This window comes from Mangifera indica, chromosome 10, assembly GCF_011075055.1.
Source record: "Mangifera indica cultivar Alphonso chromosome 10, CATAS_Mindica_2.1, whole genome shotgun sequence".
Classification (NCBI taxonomy): domain Eukaryota; kingdom Viridiplantae; phylum Streptophyta; class Magnoliopsida; order Sapindales; family Anacardiaceae; genus Mangifera; species Mangifera indica.
Window position 1 is genome coordinate 16,988,824 of NC_058146.1, and position 22,220 is coordinate 17,011,043.

Consider the following 22,220-nt stretch of genomic DNA (forward strand, 5'->3'; position numbering starts at 1 on the left):
CAAACTCAAACTAACTCTTATTCTTTCTTAACTATGTTTGAATTCACCGTCATTAAAGAGGAGAAAGAACTATCAATGATGTATCCCTATCTCCACCAAAAGAGTGGAAGAGCTCACGGTATGGGTGATAATGAAATGATATTTACAGAATTAAAATGAGTTTTGAAATATCAAATAAGTAAATCTATATAGTGTGTACCTAAATCTTTGCAAATCACAATACCACAGGCCACAGTCCCTGGTTTTGGGACCTTGTTTCTTGGGTTAAGATTCTCACAACTTCCTTTTTTTTTTAAGTATCATCAACTTCTGATAATTACTTATCATCCCTTTGAATTGGAGTTCCTTTCATTTGCACCCTTATCTTTAATTTTACATCTTCAACACACATTGAAGCCAAATTTATGTAATTAATCCTGGTTATATTGATTATTGAAACAATGTAGAATGTAGTAATGCAGCTTTTGGGTATTATATTATTTACCTTTTTCAATATTAATAAGGTTATTAGCAGTTTCTTTTATATTTTTTTTATCTTATTGAAAGTTAAAATTGTCAAATATATATGAAATATCATCACAACACTAAGAATTTTTTAAAATTCTAAAAAAATTGCAAATGAGGAGCATTTTGAAAAAAAAAATATTTGAATTGAATTAATTATTTTATCTTGGATAAAGAATCGAAATTTTTTTTCTCTATACGTGTTCGATTAGACTTGGCAAAACGAGCGGATTATCCACAATATATGAGGGTAATCTGTGTAAAAACGGATATGAGTTTTACACTTTTAAATCTACACCCATTTTAGATCGTACGCATGGGTAATGAATTTTTGTGAGTGAGTTGGATATGCTCATAGTTCACCTATTGTTTATTTTTTATTTATTTTTAACATCAAATTTACAACACATTCAACACAAATTTCACATATTTTTTATTTTTTGACATAAAATAAACTCAAATCCATTGTAAAATTAAAAAATTTATTGTGTTGAAAATAAATTTAAAAAATATTAGTATTAACCATTTTATTATAAATATTCATTCCGTGTTCAATCCTAAAATTCTTCAATTCTATTGGAAAACATTTTTATAATCTGATTTAAATTTTTGTTTCCTCACATAATATTTATTAACTTAAAGAGAAAAATATTAAAAATTACAAAATGAATACATTAAAACAACAAAAACAAAAGAGATATAGTGAGAAATTAATATTAACGGGTAATTCATAGGTCGACTCGTACCCGCATGGGTCGGTACAAGTTTTAGAGATTATTACCTGTATATTCAATCTGTTTTGACTTGCATATATTTTATTCGCATTTGTATCAACCTAGTTCGACTTGTCTATTTGTCAATTATGTTTGTCAATAATACAAATGTTTAAAAAAATATAATTAGAGGAGAATTATGGCCTAATTTAGGTAGAACTAACAATTTTCGATATAACATATTAACCTAACACGACACGATAGGAAAAATATCGTATAGTATTAGGATTCACATGAAAGTAACTTAATATAATCCGAATCGATACAAATATTTTACAGAAATATTACGTTAATAGATTGTATATAGTTGTATCTTTGTATAATTATAACTATTCATGCATTGTTTATTTTTATTTAAATATTTTATTTTATTATTAAATAGTAAGAATTTGATTTGGTTAGCCAGATTATAGACATGTTTTTCAAATGACTAACTTATATTATAATTATATATTGTATCATTATAGTAAAAATTTGAAATCTTTACAAATTACATAGAGTTGTATCTTTATTTAATTATAATTACACATTATTTTTTAGTTTTATTTAAATATTTTATTTTGTTATTAAGTCATAAAAATTTGATTTGGTTACTCAAATTGTTGATGTATTTTAAAAGTCTTTATATGTAAATTTTTTGATGATTTGTCAATAAAACAAAATGTTATATTGTGTGTTTTATTAATGATAGGTTAGGGTAATTTAGTAAAAAATTAAAATAATAAAACACTTTGAAGAGTAAAAACAATAAATAATTTTGGGTCGAATTGAGTTAATTCAAATATTAAAAAGTTGGGTTAAAGTTAAAAAATTTTGATATAATTTTAATTTGAGTTAGATTGAAGTTAGATGTCTCTAACACGAAACTTGAATTAACATAATACAAACATAATCTAATAATACAAACTACCAAGTCTAAATTTAGGTATGAATTCAAACCGAAACCAGTTCGATTAATTAGGACAACAAGAGTTTAAATCATATCGAGAACATCAAACTTAAGTAAATTAGAATGTTGACCAGTAATATTGACAAGAAGAAGAAAAATTGTTGGAGTAAAAGAAAAATCACTAAGAGTTCCAATGTAAAAACATTGATGAATCATTAGATTTGAATCAAGCTATCAAATTGGAGTTTTATCAAGTTTGTCTTATTCGAACTAAATATAAATTCAAGTTTGAGCTACCTTGACTAGAATCTACCCTGGACCCTATTGTAAAAAACATTTGTGACTCATTTGGCAAGTGAGAAGCAATTCAAGCAGGATCACAACAGGGTAGGGCTAAAAGAATACGAAAACGAGAGGATGAGGGGGGAACTGAAACTTGAAATAGAAAAAAATTGAATTAGACAAAAATGAAGGGTACATTAGGTAAAACTGAACAAAGATTTCTAACAAGGCAAGTTAACATATACTTAAATACCATTTCAGGCAGTTTTCACCTAAATTCATTGAACTCATGAAACAGCAGCGCAACTGAAACTGTAGCTTTTGTAAACTTATTCCATTGGGACAAGACAGGAATACACTGAAGATTTTTCTGCATTTCAGCTTCTGGGTATGTCTTACTTTCCTTTTCTCTTAGTGGGTTTTTTATTTGAATTTCAGTTTGCCTTACCATCTTGTTCTTTTCACGTTGCTTTATTGACTATATTTTGTTGTGTTTTTCTGTTTTTTTTTTGGGGCGGTGTGTAATATATGAATATGAGGTTTTGATTTTGTTTAGAAAGTTGATATTTTGATACCTGCTGTTGTTTATTTTGTGAATAGACTCTATTATTTATCTTTGATATCGGATGAAGAAATGATTTTCTGAACTAGTTTGGAGGTGAATTGGGTTATCTGCATTTTTATGCAATGTCCAGATATTGCTTATGAGAAATCACTGTGCCTTTATGGAGTCCAAAGTTTTGATTTTGATTTGTTTTTTGTGATCTTTTTTTGTTGCGGTTTGCTATGTGTTGTGGATTTCTGTAATGTGTCTTTATGGTGATTATGTTTCCTTTTTTTTAAATTAAAAGGGCTAGTATTAAGGTGATCAATAGCAATTATTGGAGGTTTTGACCAATTTGTTGAATAATCTTAGTAGCCAGAGGGGAACTGTGCCCCTCTCTTCCGTGGTTAAGCGGATTTGCTGGGGGTGTTACATTCAGCCCTATCATTTGTAACATCCTAATCTAATAGACCATCGCTTTATAATCCGACTCACTATCAAGATATTGTTTGCGTCTTGAGTCAAGACTTTTGACAGTTTAGGAATTTGCAAGTTATTTAAGCAGTCTTGCCTTATCATTCCCAATTGATATGGGATACACACATATACCCGACATCTCTTTCATGTTTTATCGATGTAAGATTTTGTAAGGGTATTACAACGACCTGTATAACTGGAAAAGAATGGCAATTTGAATTGCGTTCATGTCATTGTGTCATTAATAAAAAAATAAGGTTCTAGCAACTCTAAGATTTTGGTGGAAGAACAATATAAACTTGGTAGCTGTTATATTCAAGTGTGGTTTCTTTCATATGCCGAAGGTTTTGATAATTCTTCTTTAACATTTACTTTGTGTGTCTTCTGATTATCAGTCTACTGTTTCTTCATATCGCATCTGACTAACTGGGTGGTGCTCTTATCATGATCAGAGCTATGTAGGGCTATTAGTGATTCCCTTTTATGGAAAACTTTTATAATGGTGAGTGAAAACTTGATTGTTAAAATGTTTTAATTTTGGTTCTTCCTTGTTTGCCGATTTTGTTGCCTGGCTTTGTTGTTCATGTTAACTTTTTTCAACAGTACATGCCAAGTTGGTCCTGATGAAAGATGAAATCATAGAACTTGTGACTTTGTTATTATAGTTTAAGCTTCTATTTTTCCCCTATTTAGTAATCAAGATGTTAAAATGGTGAAGGATTTTTCAATGACCTTGGTCACATTTTTTGGCAAATTAAGCATTGGCCACTACAGGGAAAACTAAACTAAAATTGATGGTTTATGCCATAAACTTTGTTGCTTGATAGTCATCTCTCTTTTTTTTTGGCTATAATTAACCAACACTGGAAAATTATGCAGATGCAAACTTCTTGGATTCTCTGAAGTTGATCCACGATTGAGAGGGATCCTGAAAATAAAATTATCTCCATACAAGTAGTGTGTGTTTGTTCAAACCTACTGCAGAATTTTTGCTACAATGTCATTGTTGTCAAGATTAAGCTGTATCACTGTGGATGTCACTGGTACACTGTTGGCTTACAAAGGGGAGCTTGGTGACTACTATTGTATGGCAGCCAAAGCTGTTGGACTCCCTTGTCCTGACTACAAGCGTGTTCATGAGGGCTTTAAACTGGCATATAAAGAGATGGCTGCAAAGTATCCATGTTTCGGTTATGCAGCAAAAATGCCCAACATTGTCTGGTGGAAAACTTGTGTCAGAGATTCCTTTGTCAGGGTGAGATATATGATTGAGCCATTGGCCAGATTAGCTTGGCTTTTTTATTGCATATTGAATCACAGTTTGAAGGCACTTTTTTTATTTGTTCTGATGGGAAGGGGATTGTTATCTTTAAATTGATGATAGCAGAGCCCCTATCCTGAATACACTTTGCATGCTTCAATTGTAAAATTTTCAAGAACACACTACTTATCTATAAGTTTTATGATTGTACTTATTTATATGACATGAATTGTTGCACTAACAGGCAGGATACGAGTATGACGAGGAGACATTTGAGAAGATATTTAGACGCATATATGCATCCTTTGGTTCATCTGCACCTTATACAGTCTTCCCAGACTCTCAACCATTTTTAAGATGGGCGCGTGGAAAGGGTCTTAAAGTTGGGATTATTAGCAATGCAGAGTACCGATATCAGGATGTTATCCTTCCAGCCTTGGGTTTGAGCCAGGTAAAGAGATTATCTTTTTCAAAATATATTTGATCCTGAGCACTAGAGATCCTAAAAACTTCCTGCAATTTACAATTCAGGGAACTGAGTGGGACTTTGGTGTATTTTCTGGTCTTGAAGGCGTTGAGAAACCCAATCCAAGAATCTATGAGATCGCCCTCGAAAAAGCTGGAAATATTGCTCCTGATGAAGTTCTGCACATTGGAGACAGCTTTCGCAAAGACTATGTCCCTGCAAAGAGTGTGGGGATGCATGCAATACTGTTAGATAGGTTCAAGACACCTGATGCTCAGGATTGGAAAAAATCCGGTGCAGTTGTGCTTCCCGATTTGATCACAGTACAGGACGGACTTACTTCAGACAAGTTAAACTGTTAAAAAAAGCCTTCTTTTCAAACATTAAGTTGTCATTTTCACAATTTTTAATCTCCTTTCAGTTGATGAATATTAATACTCACGGATCATGACTATTCTATCTGCATTGCCTCCTTCGGCTTTTGTAGCTTGTTTCAACTTTTATGTGGGTTCCAATGGGAAGAAGATGCCAGGTATTGTAATGGCCATGTTCACTAGCTCACTTATCGAGAGACATCTGGTTCTGGTTATCTTAGTGCTATTTTGCCTCAATTTCTCAACACTATTTATTATGTTCAGTCTAAAGTATGAATGGTCGTGTATTTATAATAAATATCAATTTAAATATTAATAATAATGTGTTATTATGTGATTAAATATTATTATATTTTTAATTTAAAATTATTTAAATATATATTAACAATTTCTCATATTAGATATATGAATAAATTAATAACATTTATTTATATACGTAGTAATAAGTGAACGTGGGAGATTTAATCTCATTTGCCATGTTAACCTCTTATAACTTTAAAAAAAAAATACAAAAACGAAATTGCATGAGCAGCAACAAGGTGGAGTCGATTGAACTAGAAAAGAGGAAAGATTAATTCTAGATCGAAGATGTGTAGATTGTGGATTTGGACGCACTTGTGCAGGGCGGTGATTGGTCTTGAGCGTTTATGCAAGTGGCCACGGATAGACATGTGACAACACAAACTCCCAACAATCATATTCTCCTATGGATCTCACATCGTGACGAGAGTCAAACATTCAAAGTGGATCAAGTCAACGAGATCCAGCCACAACTGGTTCATCTAGTGTTATGGATGACAAAACAAACACAATCTCGATCTCACTAGACGTCAACTTGGTGGTTAAATGTGGTAGAGTTATGACGTAATAAATGATAAGACGTTTATCATTTGCACTATCATGCCAATCAACACCAACTGTTAATCTGACTGTTAGTTGTATGGAGTATTGACATGTCACTTTAGCAGATCAAGAATTAATAAAGAAAGACTTTCTCATTACTTATTAATGGACAGGACATTATTTTGTAATATTTTTTTTTTGAAAATATAATAGAATACAAAATCAAAGCACAATTAAAATAAATACATAACAAGTGACACCAGTGGACCAAGAACTTGATAAAAAAGACTTGGTGTTCTCCATGAATGTGTTTTTGTGATTTTCTCGAACACGTTCACACTTGTTTGCGTGAAATCAGAGCATAAACAACATAAAAAATCGAACACCAAAAACTTGACGATTTGTTGGATTAATAAATTCTTATCTTTAAAATTTTAAAATATTATATTTTCACCCATTATTTAATTATGTTGTTGAATTCTGTTAACTAAATTAATAAGATAATAATTTTTTATAATTTTTATAATTTTATTTTATCTATTCAAAATAACTTATGTTTGAAATTTGTTAGGGGAGCTTTCAAAAATTTGAAAAAAGTTCAAGGGTGTTATTAAAAGTTTTAATATGCCCCTCAACAATTGATTGGGGTGTTAATATTTAAAAGTGTAATTAATAAAAATTTAAATTAGTCAGAATATATTGGTAATATAATATTTTTATTAAGTGTTAATATTAATTTTGTTATTTCAATAAAAAGATAGAATAATCATTTTTAAGAAAATCAAATAAAGTTTCTAAAAAATAAAACAATTATTTTAAAGAAAACCAAATAAAATTCATTAACAAAAGTGAAAGACGAATACAAACTTGACTTTTCAAAGCTTGAAGGGTGAGAATTTATTAAACATTGGGTGGGAAATAGTTTTTTGACCTTATTATAGATAAAGATGAATTTTGATATTTAATTATACCTAAGTTTGAATCTAAATTCTTATTCTACTCAAAATTTGAATCATATTCCAATCAAATTCCCTTAGATGATGTATAATTTCATTATTATGTTAATTACTGAGAAATGTTGGATTCTTTCTTATTTTCAGGACTCAGAGGTTGATTTCCTCACTTTGATGATATGTAATTTCATTAATTGAGCAAAACATATAGTATTAGTAATGCCGGTTGCCTAATACTCATGAATAGATTAAATTAGTTAATAATAAAATGGTGCAAACCCAATTTTAAGTAGTTAATCAGCTATTCAAATGATATATTACCAATGAAATATTGTTGCTTCGAACTCTTCTTCAACTTGTTGATATAGTGAAACTTGATCTCAATGGGCTTCATCCTGCCATGGAAGCTACTGCAAAACTATTATCGCAATTCATGACTCTGGCTTCTACTTGTTTTTCTAGAAAATGTTTTTCAAAGATTTATATCATGTTCACTATTATATCAATCAATACCTAGTGTTAGTCGTGACTTGACTGATAGCTGCATTGACATGTGAGTTTGGTAGATTAAGAAATAATAAAGAAAGACTTTCTCTTTTCTTGTTAATGGTTAGCACATTATTTTATAATTTTTTAAAAATATAGGAGACTACAAAATCAAAGCACAATTAATATAAATATACATACATATGAAACTAGTGGACCAAGAACCCAGAAAACAAAAAGACTTGGTGTTCCCTTATTGAAGTCAATTATCTTTTAGATTACAAATCGAAGCATGATAAAAAACCAAATGGATTCATGTGACAATCGTTGACCAAGAACTCTAAAATAATGAAAAATTTTAAAAAGTCGCAGAAGGTATTGCGGATCTCCATGTATTTGTTTTCGTGATTTTCTCCTACATATGCGCATATGTTTATGTGAAATCAGAACAAAAACAATGTAACTAATACACCAAATACTAAATCAATTTGTTAGTAAGATAAATTTTCACTATTTAAATTAAAAAAAATTGAATTCTCATCCGTAATTCATTTTTGTAAGTGAATTCTATTATGTAAAATTGTACAAAAGTTATTTTACAGTAATTTTTGTTGTGTTTTCCATATCTAAAATGATGTATGTTTAAGGGTGAATTGTGATTTTTAAAAATATTGGGGGGTATTAATAAAAATTTTGGGGGACTTTTGAGAAATTAAAAAAAGTTTGGAATGCTTTTAAAATTTGTTAAATTTCAATATGTCTCTTAGCAGTTAGACTTTTGACATATTTAGGAGTTTAATTGATAAATTTTTAAATTGATAAAAATATATTAATAATTTGATATTTATATTAAGTGTTAATGGTAGTTTCGTAATTTTAATAAAAAAATAAAACAATTATTTTAAAGAAAACCAAATAGAATTTATTAATAAAAATAGATAACATACGAGAATTTGACTTTCTAAAACTTGAAAAGCGGGAATTTGTCATTCCGTCCAACCCTGGGTGGAAATAGTCTTTTGCCCTTATTATAATTAAAAATGATTCTTAGATACCAAATCAAAATTCTTATTCCACTCAAAATTTGAATGCTATTCAACTCAAATATCAACTAAAACTAGTCATATTTTAACAAGAATAACAAAACTATGATTCCTACTAATACTAATTTATCCATGTAAATAGAAATGACAACGCCTTTAGGTTATTCTAAAATGTAATAAAAAGTAAATAATCGCATAACTTAATCACATATTAACGTCATTATAACATTTCGATATAATAGTCTAATTCAATGTCAACGTATCATTAACTTTATATAAAGTCTATTATCATTTTACTTATTCATTTTAACCCAAAACTTTTAGTTGTAGACTATTTAATAAATTTTGTTTTAAAATCTCAAATGATATGTCGATATGAGATTTGTTTAAAAGTATTATATTTATTTTGTTTTAGATTTATCGTTCTCATTAAAATACATTAAATCTAACCACTGTTATTCAAAAAAACACATAAAATATGATTTTGATATGATATATAACTTCTAATCTTATAATCTAATCCATCGTTAAAATATTATCTATTTTAAATTTACTTTCTATCACTCTTATTATCCAAAACAAGTTTTAAGAGCTTTGAACCCCACAGATTATTTAATTTATTTTATTTTATCATCAATAAGTGAAATATGATGCCTATAAATAACGGACTTCTCACCCATGCTTTATTCACTTATAAGTTAAGCTTTTGATTATTGTTTACTGATTACGTATACACATAGGAAACAGGTTCAATCTGGAGCTTGAGTCTCTCGTCATGGCGGAAGGAAACTCCAATCCACTTGCTATTTCTGTCCCAATCCCCATTTTTAATGGGGAAAATTACCATATATGGAGCATTAAGATGAAGACATATCTTTTGTCCCAAGATTTATGGGAAATTGTTAATGATGGATTCTACGAGCCGGCCGACACAGTATCTCAGTTTGAGCAACAGCAGAAGCAGTTGAAAGGAAGCAAGCAGAAGGATAAAGCAGCGCTTTTTGTCCTTCAACAAGCCGTGGATGATGACATTTTCGTCAAAATTTCCCTAGCTCAGACGGCAAACAAAGCATGGTGCACTCTGAATGAAGAGTTCCAAAGCATTGATCCACAGGTACGATGTCTCTTCTTTGTTACAGCTAATTTCCTCTTCTTCACAAGCTTATTATAAACCTTTCTTCAATGCAGATTACCAACTTAGCAGAAGGGAGAGGGCCTGGTAAGTAGTAGAATATTAAAATCCAACAAACCCGAAAAATGTATGAATTTTTGTCAATACATATATAAATAGGAAACAGGTTAAATCAGAACCTTGAGTCTCTCATCATGGCCGCAGGAATCTCCAATCCATTTGCTATCCCAGTTCCAATCCCCATCTTTGAAGGGGAAAATTACGATATTTGGAGCATTAAGATGAAGACATATTTTTTGTCCCAAGATTTGTGGGACATTGTTAATGATGGATTCTACGACCCTACCTACACTGTATCTCAGTCTAAGCAACAGCAAAAGCAGTTGAAAGAAAGTAGGCAGAAGGATAAAACAGCACTTTTCATCCTTCAACAAGCCGTGGATGAAAGGATTTTCACCAAAATTTCCCTAGCTCAGACGGCAAACGAAGCATGGTCCGACTTAAAAAAAGAGTTCCAAATCATTAATCCACAGGTACGCCCTACCAAACCACAATGTCGCATCTTTATAACAGCTGATTGCCTCTTCTTCACAAGCTTATTATGGCCTTTTCTTCATTGCAGATTACCAATTTAGCAGAAGGGAGACGGCCAGGTTAGTCGTAGAATATAAAAATAAATAATATTCCAACCAACCCAAAAAGCCGTGGATGATAGTATGAATGTTTTTCTATTTCTTTTTATTGCAGACGATTGGAAGAAATACCTGCCACTATATAAAGCTATACTCGAAGGTGATCTGAAATATGTACGAGAACTTTGTGTACAGGATAAGCATGCATTAGAAGCGGGGATCACAGTAAACTTGGACACAGCTCTTCATGTTGCTGTTGGGACAGGCCAGGCCAATCATATCGTTGAGTATCTATTGACGAATATGTCAATGGATCAAGTGTCACTGAGAAATAAAGAGGGCAACACTGTTCTTTCCATTGCTGCAATTGTTGGCAATGTCCGAGCAGCCACCATGATATTAGAGACAGATAAAGAAAAAAGTCTATTTTATAGTTCAAACGATTCTAGAAGGATACCTTTGATTGAGGCCACTGTACATGGCCAAAAGAAGATGATCGAATATTTATGGCGGATCAGCGAGAGTATCAGCAATAATTATTTGGGTTATGCTTCTGCTGCAAGTTTTCACCGTACACCTGGTGTTTTTTTCGTTAAAATGCTTATAAGTTCTGGATTTTATGGTGAGTTATGTCTTTCTTTTGCTATTAGAAAGTTTCATTTCACTTTATTGATACATATTTTCAGTACTTTTCTTCAAATTGAGATTAAGGATCCTGAATTCATGTACATCATTATGTCTCAGACTTGGCTTTAAACTTGGTTAAAAAAGATCCAGCTTTAGCTACAGAAACGTTTTATGGTGGCGAGTCTCTTTTGAGTGAAATAACCAAAAAGGCATCTGCATTTTCACCTGGAGAATCAAGAAAGCTAAAGCTTTGGAAATTCCTCGCCCCTTCTAATGGTGAGTATATATTTCTTCATGGTATAATGTTAAAATAACACTGATCACACGATCACGAGTGAACATTTGTATTGCATTTAGCTATTCTTATAAACACTATAGTTTCAAGCAACATATGAAGGTAAAATCTCATTGTATGTACACTTTTGGATGAATTCATACATATATATATATATTGTGAAACTTTAATAAGATGTTTTCTTCTTGTTTACTCAACTGTATGGTTGTCATTGTTGAGTCTGCTCAATTTGCAGTTCCGATTTGCATGAAGGAAAGAGAAGAGACAGAGTTGATGCATGACAAAGCACTTGAACTTGTCAAGCACTTGTGCAAGGGAATTACAAAGGATTTAAACCTTGCTCCCTTCTTATTGAAACCTCCTCTTCTTAGAGCAGCAGAATTGGGGAATTACGAAGTCATGGAAGAGATTATAAAGTCATATCCTGATGCAATCTGGTTTACAAATAAAAAGAATCATAATATATTCCATTTGGCAATCATGAACCGTCAAGAAAAGGTATTCCAACTCATATATCAAATGAGTGATCGCAAACATTTGTTATTGATGTCCCAAGACGTTGAAAAGAACAACATCCTGCACTTTGCTGGAAAATTGGCACCCAGAAATAAACTTAACGCTATTTCTAGTGCAGCTCAACAGATGCAATGTGAGTTAAAATGGTTTAAGGTAAGACTCTTTTTAGTATAAACTTTCCATGGGTACATTGCACAACAACCTTACTAATTCATCCATGCGTTTGATGACATCGATTAACTGTACTTTTGCTGTTATTTGTTGGCGATATTGCCGTAGGAGGAAAACCCTAAACTCTAGACACGAGTACATAGATGATAGATTTAAACAAATATAATAAGGATAAATTTTGGTATTAAATCCATTTCTCTTGGCTTATGTATGAAATTGTGTCATTATATTCTGTCTAATTCATCCAACAACCTCATTATCTAATAGAGGACGCTGGTTCTTCGCTTGCTGAGAAACGCTGGAGCTAACATGGAAATGAGCACGTCATGTAATCTGGCATACTGAAAATATGCAAACAATGAGAGAGGCAGCAAAGCTGATGCAAAAACCAAAGCAATTATCCAGTATGTCTTTCTGTCATAATACACCAAATAAGCACAGGCGCAAAACGCTACTATCAGCGATCCTAGAGAGAGCAACAACATGGAAAGACACCAAAGTAACATATTGGGCAGGACGCGAAGAAAATCTTGTTCGCGATAGCGTGCAGTGAAGAAAGACAAAAACATTATGATGACAGAAATCGATAAGAACAAAGAGAGAGCATTTGAAACACTGAAGATCTTGAAGGCTGCCTGTCCATATAGTTGTGGGAGGCCATTGTCAGCGTAATCACCAGGGATAGTGATTACGGCTGCAAATACTATCGTAGCAATGAATGCTGCTGCTACCGAACATGACGTTGCTGCATCTTTTATCCATTTCTCACCTTCTTTAACGAGTTCCTTATGTTCCTCAGTGAATACTGTTGCTGGAGTCTGTCCTTTAGAATTTGTTTTCTCTTTGTAGTCAGGTGGTACAACCTCATTATCTAATAGACATTGCATCATAAAGGTTGGATAATATTCTGTCTCAAGACACATGAAGTTTGAAAAAATCATCAATACAAGTATAATCCTAAATTATTTTATGAGTGTTTTATATATTTATGAATCTTACGTATAAAATAGATATCTTAATTAAGGTTTTTCAAGATTATTTGATTTTAAAATTTTTAATTCTACTACACTATAGGTTATTGACGCCTAAAAACCCAATGTTTAACATATTTTTCATAAAAAATATACTTGTAATTAGTTTTGGCTAATTATGTTTGTTGTTGTATGTATTTAAGATTAATCAAAACTAAATTAAAATTTGGAAAATTTGATTTACTATTATGTTATTGCACGATTTATTGAGTTTCATGAATAACGTAAATTGTGTCAAATTATTTTAGGTGATGATTTTTTATTTTTCATTTAAATTTTATTGATATTTAAAGTTTTGTTGAATATCGTATTGTTCCAAGAAATCATTTTGAATCATTTTGTTACATGATTTGAGAGTTGACACCGCTTTGAGGACGGTTAGATGTGATCGAATTATAATATGATAAATGATATGACGTTTATTAGGTGCACTGCTATGACAATCAGTGCCAACTATTAGTCTGACTGTTTGTTTTATTGAGTATTGGCTGTCACTTTAGCATATTAAGAATTAACAAAGAAAGACTTTCTCATTAGTTATTAATGGATGGGACATTATTTTATATATTTTTTTTGAAAATATAATAGAATACAAAATCCAAGCACAATTAAAATAAGGCCAAACGACTATTTCCCACCCAAGGTTTAGCGTTTTCTCAAAAGTCCCCCCTTTAACTATGGAAACACCAAACACCCACCCATGGCCGGTTAGATTTAACTAAACCCTAACGGTGGTAGGGGTAAAATCGTCATTTTGGCTATAATATTAAAAATAAACTAAAATAGAATCTAATTTTGTCCCCCTAAACTTTAAAAACTAACATTTTCCCTCACCTTAAGTTTTAAAAAATGGCAGTTTCACCCTAGGGTTTGGTTTTGAAATCTCCGGCGACCTCTCCGGCTCCGTTGCCGACGGTCGCTCCCTCCCGAAGCAACCTCTCCTTCCGACGATCTCTTTCCTCCCATTTAGAGGTCCGATCGACGTCCGGAGACGCCGTGGGAGACGAAGACTTCGTCGGGAAGACGAAGCCGACGCCGTCATCTTCGTCTGGGAAGACGATCGTCTTCCCAGAAGAAGACCTCTGGGAAGACGACCGTCTTCCCAGAGGAGGACGACGGCGTCGGCTTCGTCTGGGAAGACGAAGAACTTCGTCTTCCCGACAAAGTCTTCGTCTCCCACGGCGTCTCCGGGCGCCGATCGGACCTCCAAATGGGAGAAAAGAGATCGCCGGAAGAAGAGGTTGCTTCCGGAGAGAGCGGCCGTCGGCAACGGAGCCGGAGAGGTCGCCGGAGATTTCAAAACCAAACCCTAGGGTGAAACTGCCATTTTTTAAAACTTAAGCGAGGGGAAAATTTTAGTTTTTAAAGTTTAGGGGGGCAAAAGGAGATAAAATTTTCAGCCGTTAGGGTTTGGTTAAATCTAACCGGCCATGGGTGGGTGTTTGGTGTTTCCATAGTTAAAGGGGGGACTTTTGAGAAAACGCTAAACCTTGGGTGGGAAATAGTCGTTTGGCCTTAAAATAAATACATAACAAGTGACACCGGTGGACCAAGAACTTATAAAATGGGTTAAAAAAAAAAAAAAGGACTTGGTGCTCCCCATAAATATGTTTTTGTGGTTTTCTCCGACATGTTCACACCTGTTAACATAAACTACATAAAAAATAGAACACCAAAAACTTCACGATGTGTTGAATCGATAAATTTTTATTTTTAAAATTTTAAAATATTATATTTTTACTTATTATTTAATTATATTGTTGAACTCTATTAATTAAATTTATATAATAATTATTTTGCATAGATTTTTTTATTCTATTTTATCTATTCAAAATGACTTATGTTTGAAATTTGTTAGGGGAGCTATTGAAAATTAGAAAAAAGTTTAAGGGTGTTGTTAAAATCTTTAATATGTGCTGATTAGAGTGTTAAGATTTAGAGGTGTAGTTGATAAAATTTTACACCGGTAAGAATATATTGGTAATATAACATTTTTATTAAGTGTTAATATTAGTTTCGTAATTTTAATAAAAAGATAAAACAATTATTTTTTAAAAAATCAAGTAAAATTCCTAAAAAATAAAACAATCACTTTAAAGAAAACTAAATAAAATTTCCTAACAATAATATAAAATATATTATAAGAGTAATATTTAATCTCTCTCAACCAAACACCCTTATAGTATTAATGACGTCGATTGTCTAATAATCAAGAGTAGATTAAATTAGTTAATAATAGAATAATAAAACTGTGTAAACCCAATTTGATATAGTGAAATTAATTAGTAGGCTTATTAGGATAATAGGTCGGGTCGGGCCCTAGACCCATACAATAATGAGCCTTCTGTTTAGGCCTACTCATTAATTTGTGAAGGCCCAAGGCCCGACCCTATATATATAGGGCCAAGCCGGGCCGAGCCTTAATCGGGTCAGCGTGACCCATTTAAACAATATTTAAAAAAATTAATTAAAATTTTTAAACATATATTATTTTTTAATTATTAAAACAAAGAGAGTATCTCGAATATTTTATTTATAATACTTTAGATAGTTTTTGAAAGAGAGTTGATAAGAGAAAATTAAATTAAAAATATAATGAAAAAATTGAGATTAAGAAATTTATAAATAAAATTAAAAATAAAAAAAGTTGAATAAATTTATATAAAGAGAAATAAATAAATTTAAAAAATTAAAAAATTACTGAGAAATGTTGGATTCTTTCTTATTTTCAAGACTCAGAGGTTGATTTCCTCACTTTGATGATATGTAATTTCATTAATTGAGCAAAACATATAGTATTAGTAATGTCTAGTAGTAGTAATGTCGGTTGCCTAATACTCATGAATAGATTAAATTAGTTCCCAATTTTAAGTAGTTAATCAGCTATTCAAATGAGATATTATCAATGAAATAGTGTTACTTCTAACTCTTCTTCAACTTGTTGATATAGTGAAACTTGATCTCACTATGCTTAATCCTGCCATGGAAGCTACTGCAGAACTATTATCGCAAAACCTGACAGTGGCTTTTACTTGTTTTTCTAGAAAATGTTTTTCAAAGATTTATATCATGTTCACTATTATATCAATCAATACCTAGTGTTAGTCGTGACTTGACTGATAGCTGCATTGACATGTGAGTTTGGTAGATTAAGAAATAATAAAGAAAGACTTTCTCTTTTCTTGTTAATGGTTAGCACATTATTTTATAATTTTTTAAAAATATAGGAGACTACAAAATCAAAGCACAATTAATATAAATATACATACATATGAAACTAGTGGACCAAGAACCCAGAAAACAAAAAGACTTGGTGTTCCCTTATTGAAGTCAATTATCTTTTAGATTACAAATCGAAGCATGATAAAAAACCAAATGGATTCATGTGACAATAGTTGACCAAGAACTCTAAAATAATGAAAAATTTAAAAAAGTCGCAGAAGGTATTGTGGATCTCCATGAATTTGTTTTCGTGATTTTCTCCTACATATGATATGCGCATATGTTTGTGTGAAATCAGAACGAAAATAATATAACTTATACACCAAATACTATAAATTTTTACTATTTAAATTTTAAAAATTGGATTCTCACCTGTCATTTATTTTTGTAAGTGAATTCTATTATGTATAATTGTAAAAAAGTCATTTTGCATTAATTTTTGTTGTATTTTTCATATCTAAAATGATGTATGTTTAAGGGTGAATAGTGATTTTTGAAAATATTAGAGGTATTAATAAAATTTTAGGAGACTTTTTAGAAGTTTAAAAAAGGTTTGGAGTGATTTTAAAATTTGTTAAATTTCAATATGCCTCTCAACAGTTAAGAGTTTTGATATATTTAAGAGTTTAATTGATAAATTTTTAAACTGATAAAAATACATTAATAATTTGATATTTATATTAAGTATTAATGGTAATTTTGTAATTTTAATAAAAAGATAAAAACAATTATTTTAAAGACAATTAAATGGAATTTATTAATAAAAATTGATAACATCTGAGAATTTGACTTTTTGAAACTTGAAAAGCAAAAATTTGTCATTTCATCCAACCTTGGGTGTACATAGTCTTTTGCCCTTGTTATAATTAAAAATGATTCTTAGATACCAAATCAAAATTCTTATTTTACTCAAAATTTAAATGCTATTCCAATCAAATATCAACTAAAACTAGTCATATTTTAACAAGAAGAACAAAACTATGATTCCTACTAATACTAATTTATCCATGTAAATAAAAATGACAATGTCTTTAGGTGATTTTAAAGTGTAATAAAAAGTAAATAATCACATCATCTAATCACATGTTAATGTTATTATAACATTTCGGTATAATAGTCCAATTCAATGTCAACATGTTATTCACTTTACATAAAGTCTATTATGATTTTACTTATTCATTTCAACCTAAAACTTTTAGAAGTAGAGTATTTAATAAAGTTCATTTTAAAATCCCAAATAATGTGTCGATACGAGATTTACTTAAAAGTGTTATATTTATTTCCTTTTAGATTTACAGTTATCATTAAAATGCATTGAATCTGACCATTATTATTCAAGAAGGCATGTGAAATATGATTTCGATATGATATATAACATCTAATCTTATAGTTTAATCCATTGTTAAAATATTACCTATTTTAAATATACCTTCCATCATTCTCTTATTATCCAAAACAAGTTTTAAGAGCTTTGAACCCCATTATTTAATTTATTTTATTTTATCATCAATAAGTGAAATATGATGGCTATAAATAACAGACTTTTCACTTATAAGTTAAGCTTTTGATTATTGTTTATCGATTATGTATACACATAGGAAACATGTTCAATCTGAACCTTGAGTCTCTCGTCATGGTGGAAGGAAACTCCAATCCACTTGCTATCTCTGTCCCAATCCTCATCTTTAATGGGGAAAATTACCATATATAGAGCATTAAGATGAAGACATATCTTTTATCCCAAAATTTATGGGAAATTGTTAATGATCAATTCTACAACCCAGCTAACACTGTATCTCAGTTTGAGTAACAGTAGAAACAGTTGAAAGAAAGTAAGCAGAAGGATAAAGCAACGCTTTTTGTCCTTCAACCAGTCATGGATGATGACATTTTCGTCAAAATTTCCTTAGCTCAGATGGCGAACAAAACATGGTGCGCTTTGAAAGAAGAGTGCCAAAGCATTGATCCACAGGTACAATGTCTCTTATTTGTTACAACTAATTGCCTTTTCTTCACAAGCTTATTATAAACCTTTCTTCAATGTAGATTACCAACTTAGCAGAAGGGAGAGGGCCTGGTAAATCCAACCAACCCAAAAAAAGTATGAATTTTTATCAATACATATATACATAGGAAATAGGTTAAATCAGAACCTTGAGTCTGTCATCATGGCCGCAGGAATCTCCAATCCACTTGTTATCCCTGTTCCAATCCCTATCTTTGAAGAGGAAAATTATGATAATTGGAGCATTAAGATGAAGACATATTTTTTGTCCCAAGATTTATGAGACATTGTTAATGATGGATTCTACGAATCTACCTACACTGTATCTCAGTCTAAGCAACAACAAAAGCAATTGAAAGAAAGTATGCAGAAGGATAAAACAACACTTTTCATCCTTCAACAAGCCGTGGATGATAGCATTTTCACCATGTAGTGGATCATAACATTTTCACCAAAATTTCGCTAGCTCAGACGCAAACGAAGCATGGTCTAAATTAAAAAAAGAGTTCCACAACATTAATCCATAAGTATACCCTGCCAAACCATAATGTCGCATCTTCATAACAGTTGATTGTTAGTTTCTTCTTCTCGGTAATTGCTTCAAGCAGTAAATGAAGAAACTGTTATGAATATTGATGGTCTGTAACTCTCATGCCTTAATGGTTTGTAACTCCTATGTCATAACTCATCCACAAATGCTTCAGTTTTTCATTCTTTATGGTAAGATGTATTTAAGTCATCTTCAAGGTCCGTAGGTCAATGATTTGAAAAAGCACACATATACCATATATTGTAAAATCAAATCACCTAGAAGACATAACATTCAAAGATTTTAGTGGTTCATTCTACAACAAATCATCAAACAATGGCTGGAGGTTAGTAGATTTTATATTCTGTTAATTTTATATTTGTTTCTATGTTGCGTATTTATGTTTGTGCATAGATAGAAACACATATTAATGTTTCAAATACCTTGCTGGGCTTTTTAAACTAAAGAAAGTTGATGGCCAGTGAACTGTACATCTATTTAGGAAACAAGATGTGTTCACATATGGAAGCAGTCGAAACATGTAGATTAATTTTAGATAGTGGTTTTGTGTTAGATTTGAAACGAACATTTTATATTCCAAGTGTCTCTAGAAACTTGATTTCAGTTTCAAGACTTGTGCCTTTTGGATTTTCCTTTTCATTTCATGAAATTTCATTTAGTTTGTTTTACAAATCTGTAGTTGTGGGAAATGGTACATTGTCTGATGGTTTGTTTTGAATTCACTTACAAAACAATGTTTCATTTAATTTGATATATGTTCAAAATAATGTTGGTATTAAAAAAAATGTTATGAATGAAAATTCCTCTATGTTGTGGTATTGGAAATTGGGTCATATCTCTATAGAAAGAATTAAAAAGTTAGTGAATAATAAGGTACTAGATACTCTAGAATTTACTGACTTTAATACTTGTGTGAATTGTGCACAAGGAAAACGTCCTCATGTCTCCTCATCATCCTCAATAGATTCATATCTGATTTTAACTTCAGCAGGACTAACAATCTCATCTTTATGCGATGCATCACTCCAATGTAAGTCATCATCATGTTGGCTAAATACTTCATCCTCATAAGAACTTTCAGACAACCTTATTGTTACAAGTGCTATGAAGGTGTTAGGTGAGTTAGGTTTTGTTGGTTAGGTGTTAGGTTGACTTTTTAGGTGTAATGGTGTGCAGGTGGGCTCTGATGTTTGTGTGTTAGGTTCAGATGGTTGGGTGTTGGGTTGACTATTTGGAAGTGGTACAGGTGGAAAAATTCTACTCTGTATTGGAATAAATTCAACATACATTTGAATAATCTATTGACCTACTTTATAATATTCTACAAAGACATACATCATGTCTTCATCACTGTCAATGATGTATTTGCCTTCTCCATTAGTTGAGCTAGCTTCTACTTTTATCTGCTCACTCGAATAAAGTTGCACCTCTTTATTTTCATTTGCAATACAGTGTTTCACATCCTTGATGGACACAATTAAGCTATACTCCTCTAGATCAACATTTCTTATTTCATATGATATGCCACAAGCTTCAAATTTAAGAGTGAACAACATTATAGAACTCATCCTATAATACAAAATTAGTTAAAACAATAATATTTAATTTAAGAATGAAGGTAGATTGATTTTGCTTAATAGTTAGAACAATAACACTACACTCTTGGGTTTTCAAGCTTATATAATAATGATTCAACTTACCCAATGACACAATAATAACTCCCCTTTAACAGAAACATGGCAGTATGTAATATTAGAATATACTAAACATGTATGCAATATTATAGAACAATATCATTAGTGTAAAATTACTCTAAACAGTAAGCAAATGGGCACTCACTTGAGCATTCATGACTGTATGACATTGTTGTTGAATTATTGTTGTAACTTGCAACACTGTTACAAAGCCTTGCTACACCAAAGAGAATTAAGGTTTAAGGAAACCTTTTCTTTTGCGCCAATAGCACTACACTCTCGGGTTTTCTAGCTTATGTAATAATGATGCAACTTATCCAATGACACAACAACAACTCTCCTTTAACAAAAACATGGCAGTATGCAATATTAGAAGATACTAAGCATGTATGCAATATTACAAAAGAATATCATTAGTGTAAAATTACTCTGAACAATAAGTAAATGGGCATTCACTTAAGCATTCATGACAATATGACATTGTTGTTGAATTATTGTTGTAACTTACAATACTATTACAAAGCCTTGTTACACGAAAGAGAATTAAGGTTTAAGGAAACCTTTTCTTTCGCGTTAATAGCACTGCACTCTCAGGTTTTCTAGCTTATGTAACAATGATGCAACTTACCCAATGACACAATAACAACTCCCCTTTAACAGAAACATGACAGTATGCAATATTAGGAGATACTAAACATGTATGCAATATTACAGAAAAATATCATTAGTGTAAAATTACTCTGAATAGTAAGCAAATGGGCATTCGCTTGAGCATTCATGACAGTATGACATTGTTGTTGAATTATTATTGCAACTTGCAACATTGTTACAAAGTCTTGTTACACCAGAGAGAATTAAGGTTTAAAGAAACCTTCTCTTTCGTGTCAGTAGCACTACACTCTCTCGAGTTTCTCAACTTATGTAACAATGATGCAACTTATCTAATGACACAACAACAACTCCCCTTTAATAGAAACATGATAGTATGCAATATTAGGAGATACTAAGCATGTATGTAATATTACAGAAAAATATCATTAGTGTAAAATTACTCAGAACAGTAAGCAAATGGGCATTCACTTAAGCATTCATGACAATATGACATTGTTGTTGAATTATTGTTGCAACTTGCAACACTGTTACAAAGTCTTGTTATGCCAAAGAGAATTAAGGTTTAAGGAAACCTTCTTTTTTGCGTCAGTAGTATTATACTTTTGGATTTCCCAGCTTATGTAATAATGATGTAACTTACCCAATGACACAGTAACAACTCCCCTTTAACAGAAACATGACAGTATGCACTATTATGAGATACTAAACACGTATGCAATATTACAGAATAATATCATTAGTGTAAAATTACTCTGAACAGTAAGCAAATGGGCACTCATTTGAGCATTCATGACAATATGACATTGTTGTTGAATTATTGTTGCAACTTGCAACACTG

The 22,220-nt window shown here is 31.3% G+C and overlaps 2 protein-coding genes across 4 annotated transcripts; one reads left to right on the forward strand and one right to left on the reverse strand.

Moving 5' to 3' along the window:
• The first annotated feature begins 2,692 nt into the window (after positions 1-2,692).
• LOC123228432 (haloacid dehalogenase-like hydrolase domain-containing protein 3) lies at positions 2,693-5,807 on the forward strand. 3 transcript variants are annotated; one of them, XM_044653860.1, is made up of 5 exons: positions 2,723-2,836; positions 3,922-3,971; positions 4,349-4,724; positions 4,975-5,181; positions 5,262-5,807. In XM_044653860.1, exons 3-5 carry the CDS (start codon positions 4,467-4,469, stop codon positions 5,556-5,558), a joined length of 762 nt encoding a protein of 253 aa, XP_044509795.1. In that variant the 5' UTR covers positions 2,723-2,836; positions 3,922-3,971; positions 4,349-4,466; the 3' UTR covers positions 5,559-5,807. The 3 variants fall into 3 exon arrangements, with proteins under 3 accessions (XP_044509794.1, XP_044509795.1, XP_044509796.1); XM_044653861.1 differs by having other exon boundaries at positions 2,728-2,836; positions 3,865-3,971; XM_044653859.1 differs by lacking the exon at positions 3,922-3,971 and having other exon boundaries at positions 2,693-2,836.
• A 6,721-nt stretch (positions 5,808-12,528) lies between these two features.
• On the reverse strand, positions 12,529-13,155 carry LOC123226816 (ankyrin repeat-containing protein ITN1-like). Its single transcript, XM_044651332.1, has one exon. It carries the CDS (start codon positions 13,153-13,155, stop codon positions 12,529-12,531), a length of 627 nt encoding a protein of 208 aa, XP_044507267.1.
• Positions 13,156-22,220: the final 9,065 nt, after the last annotated feature.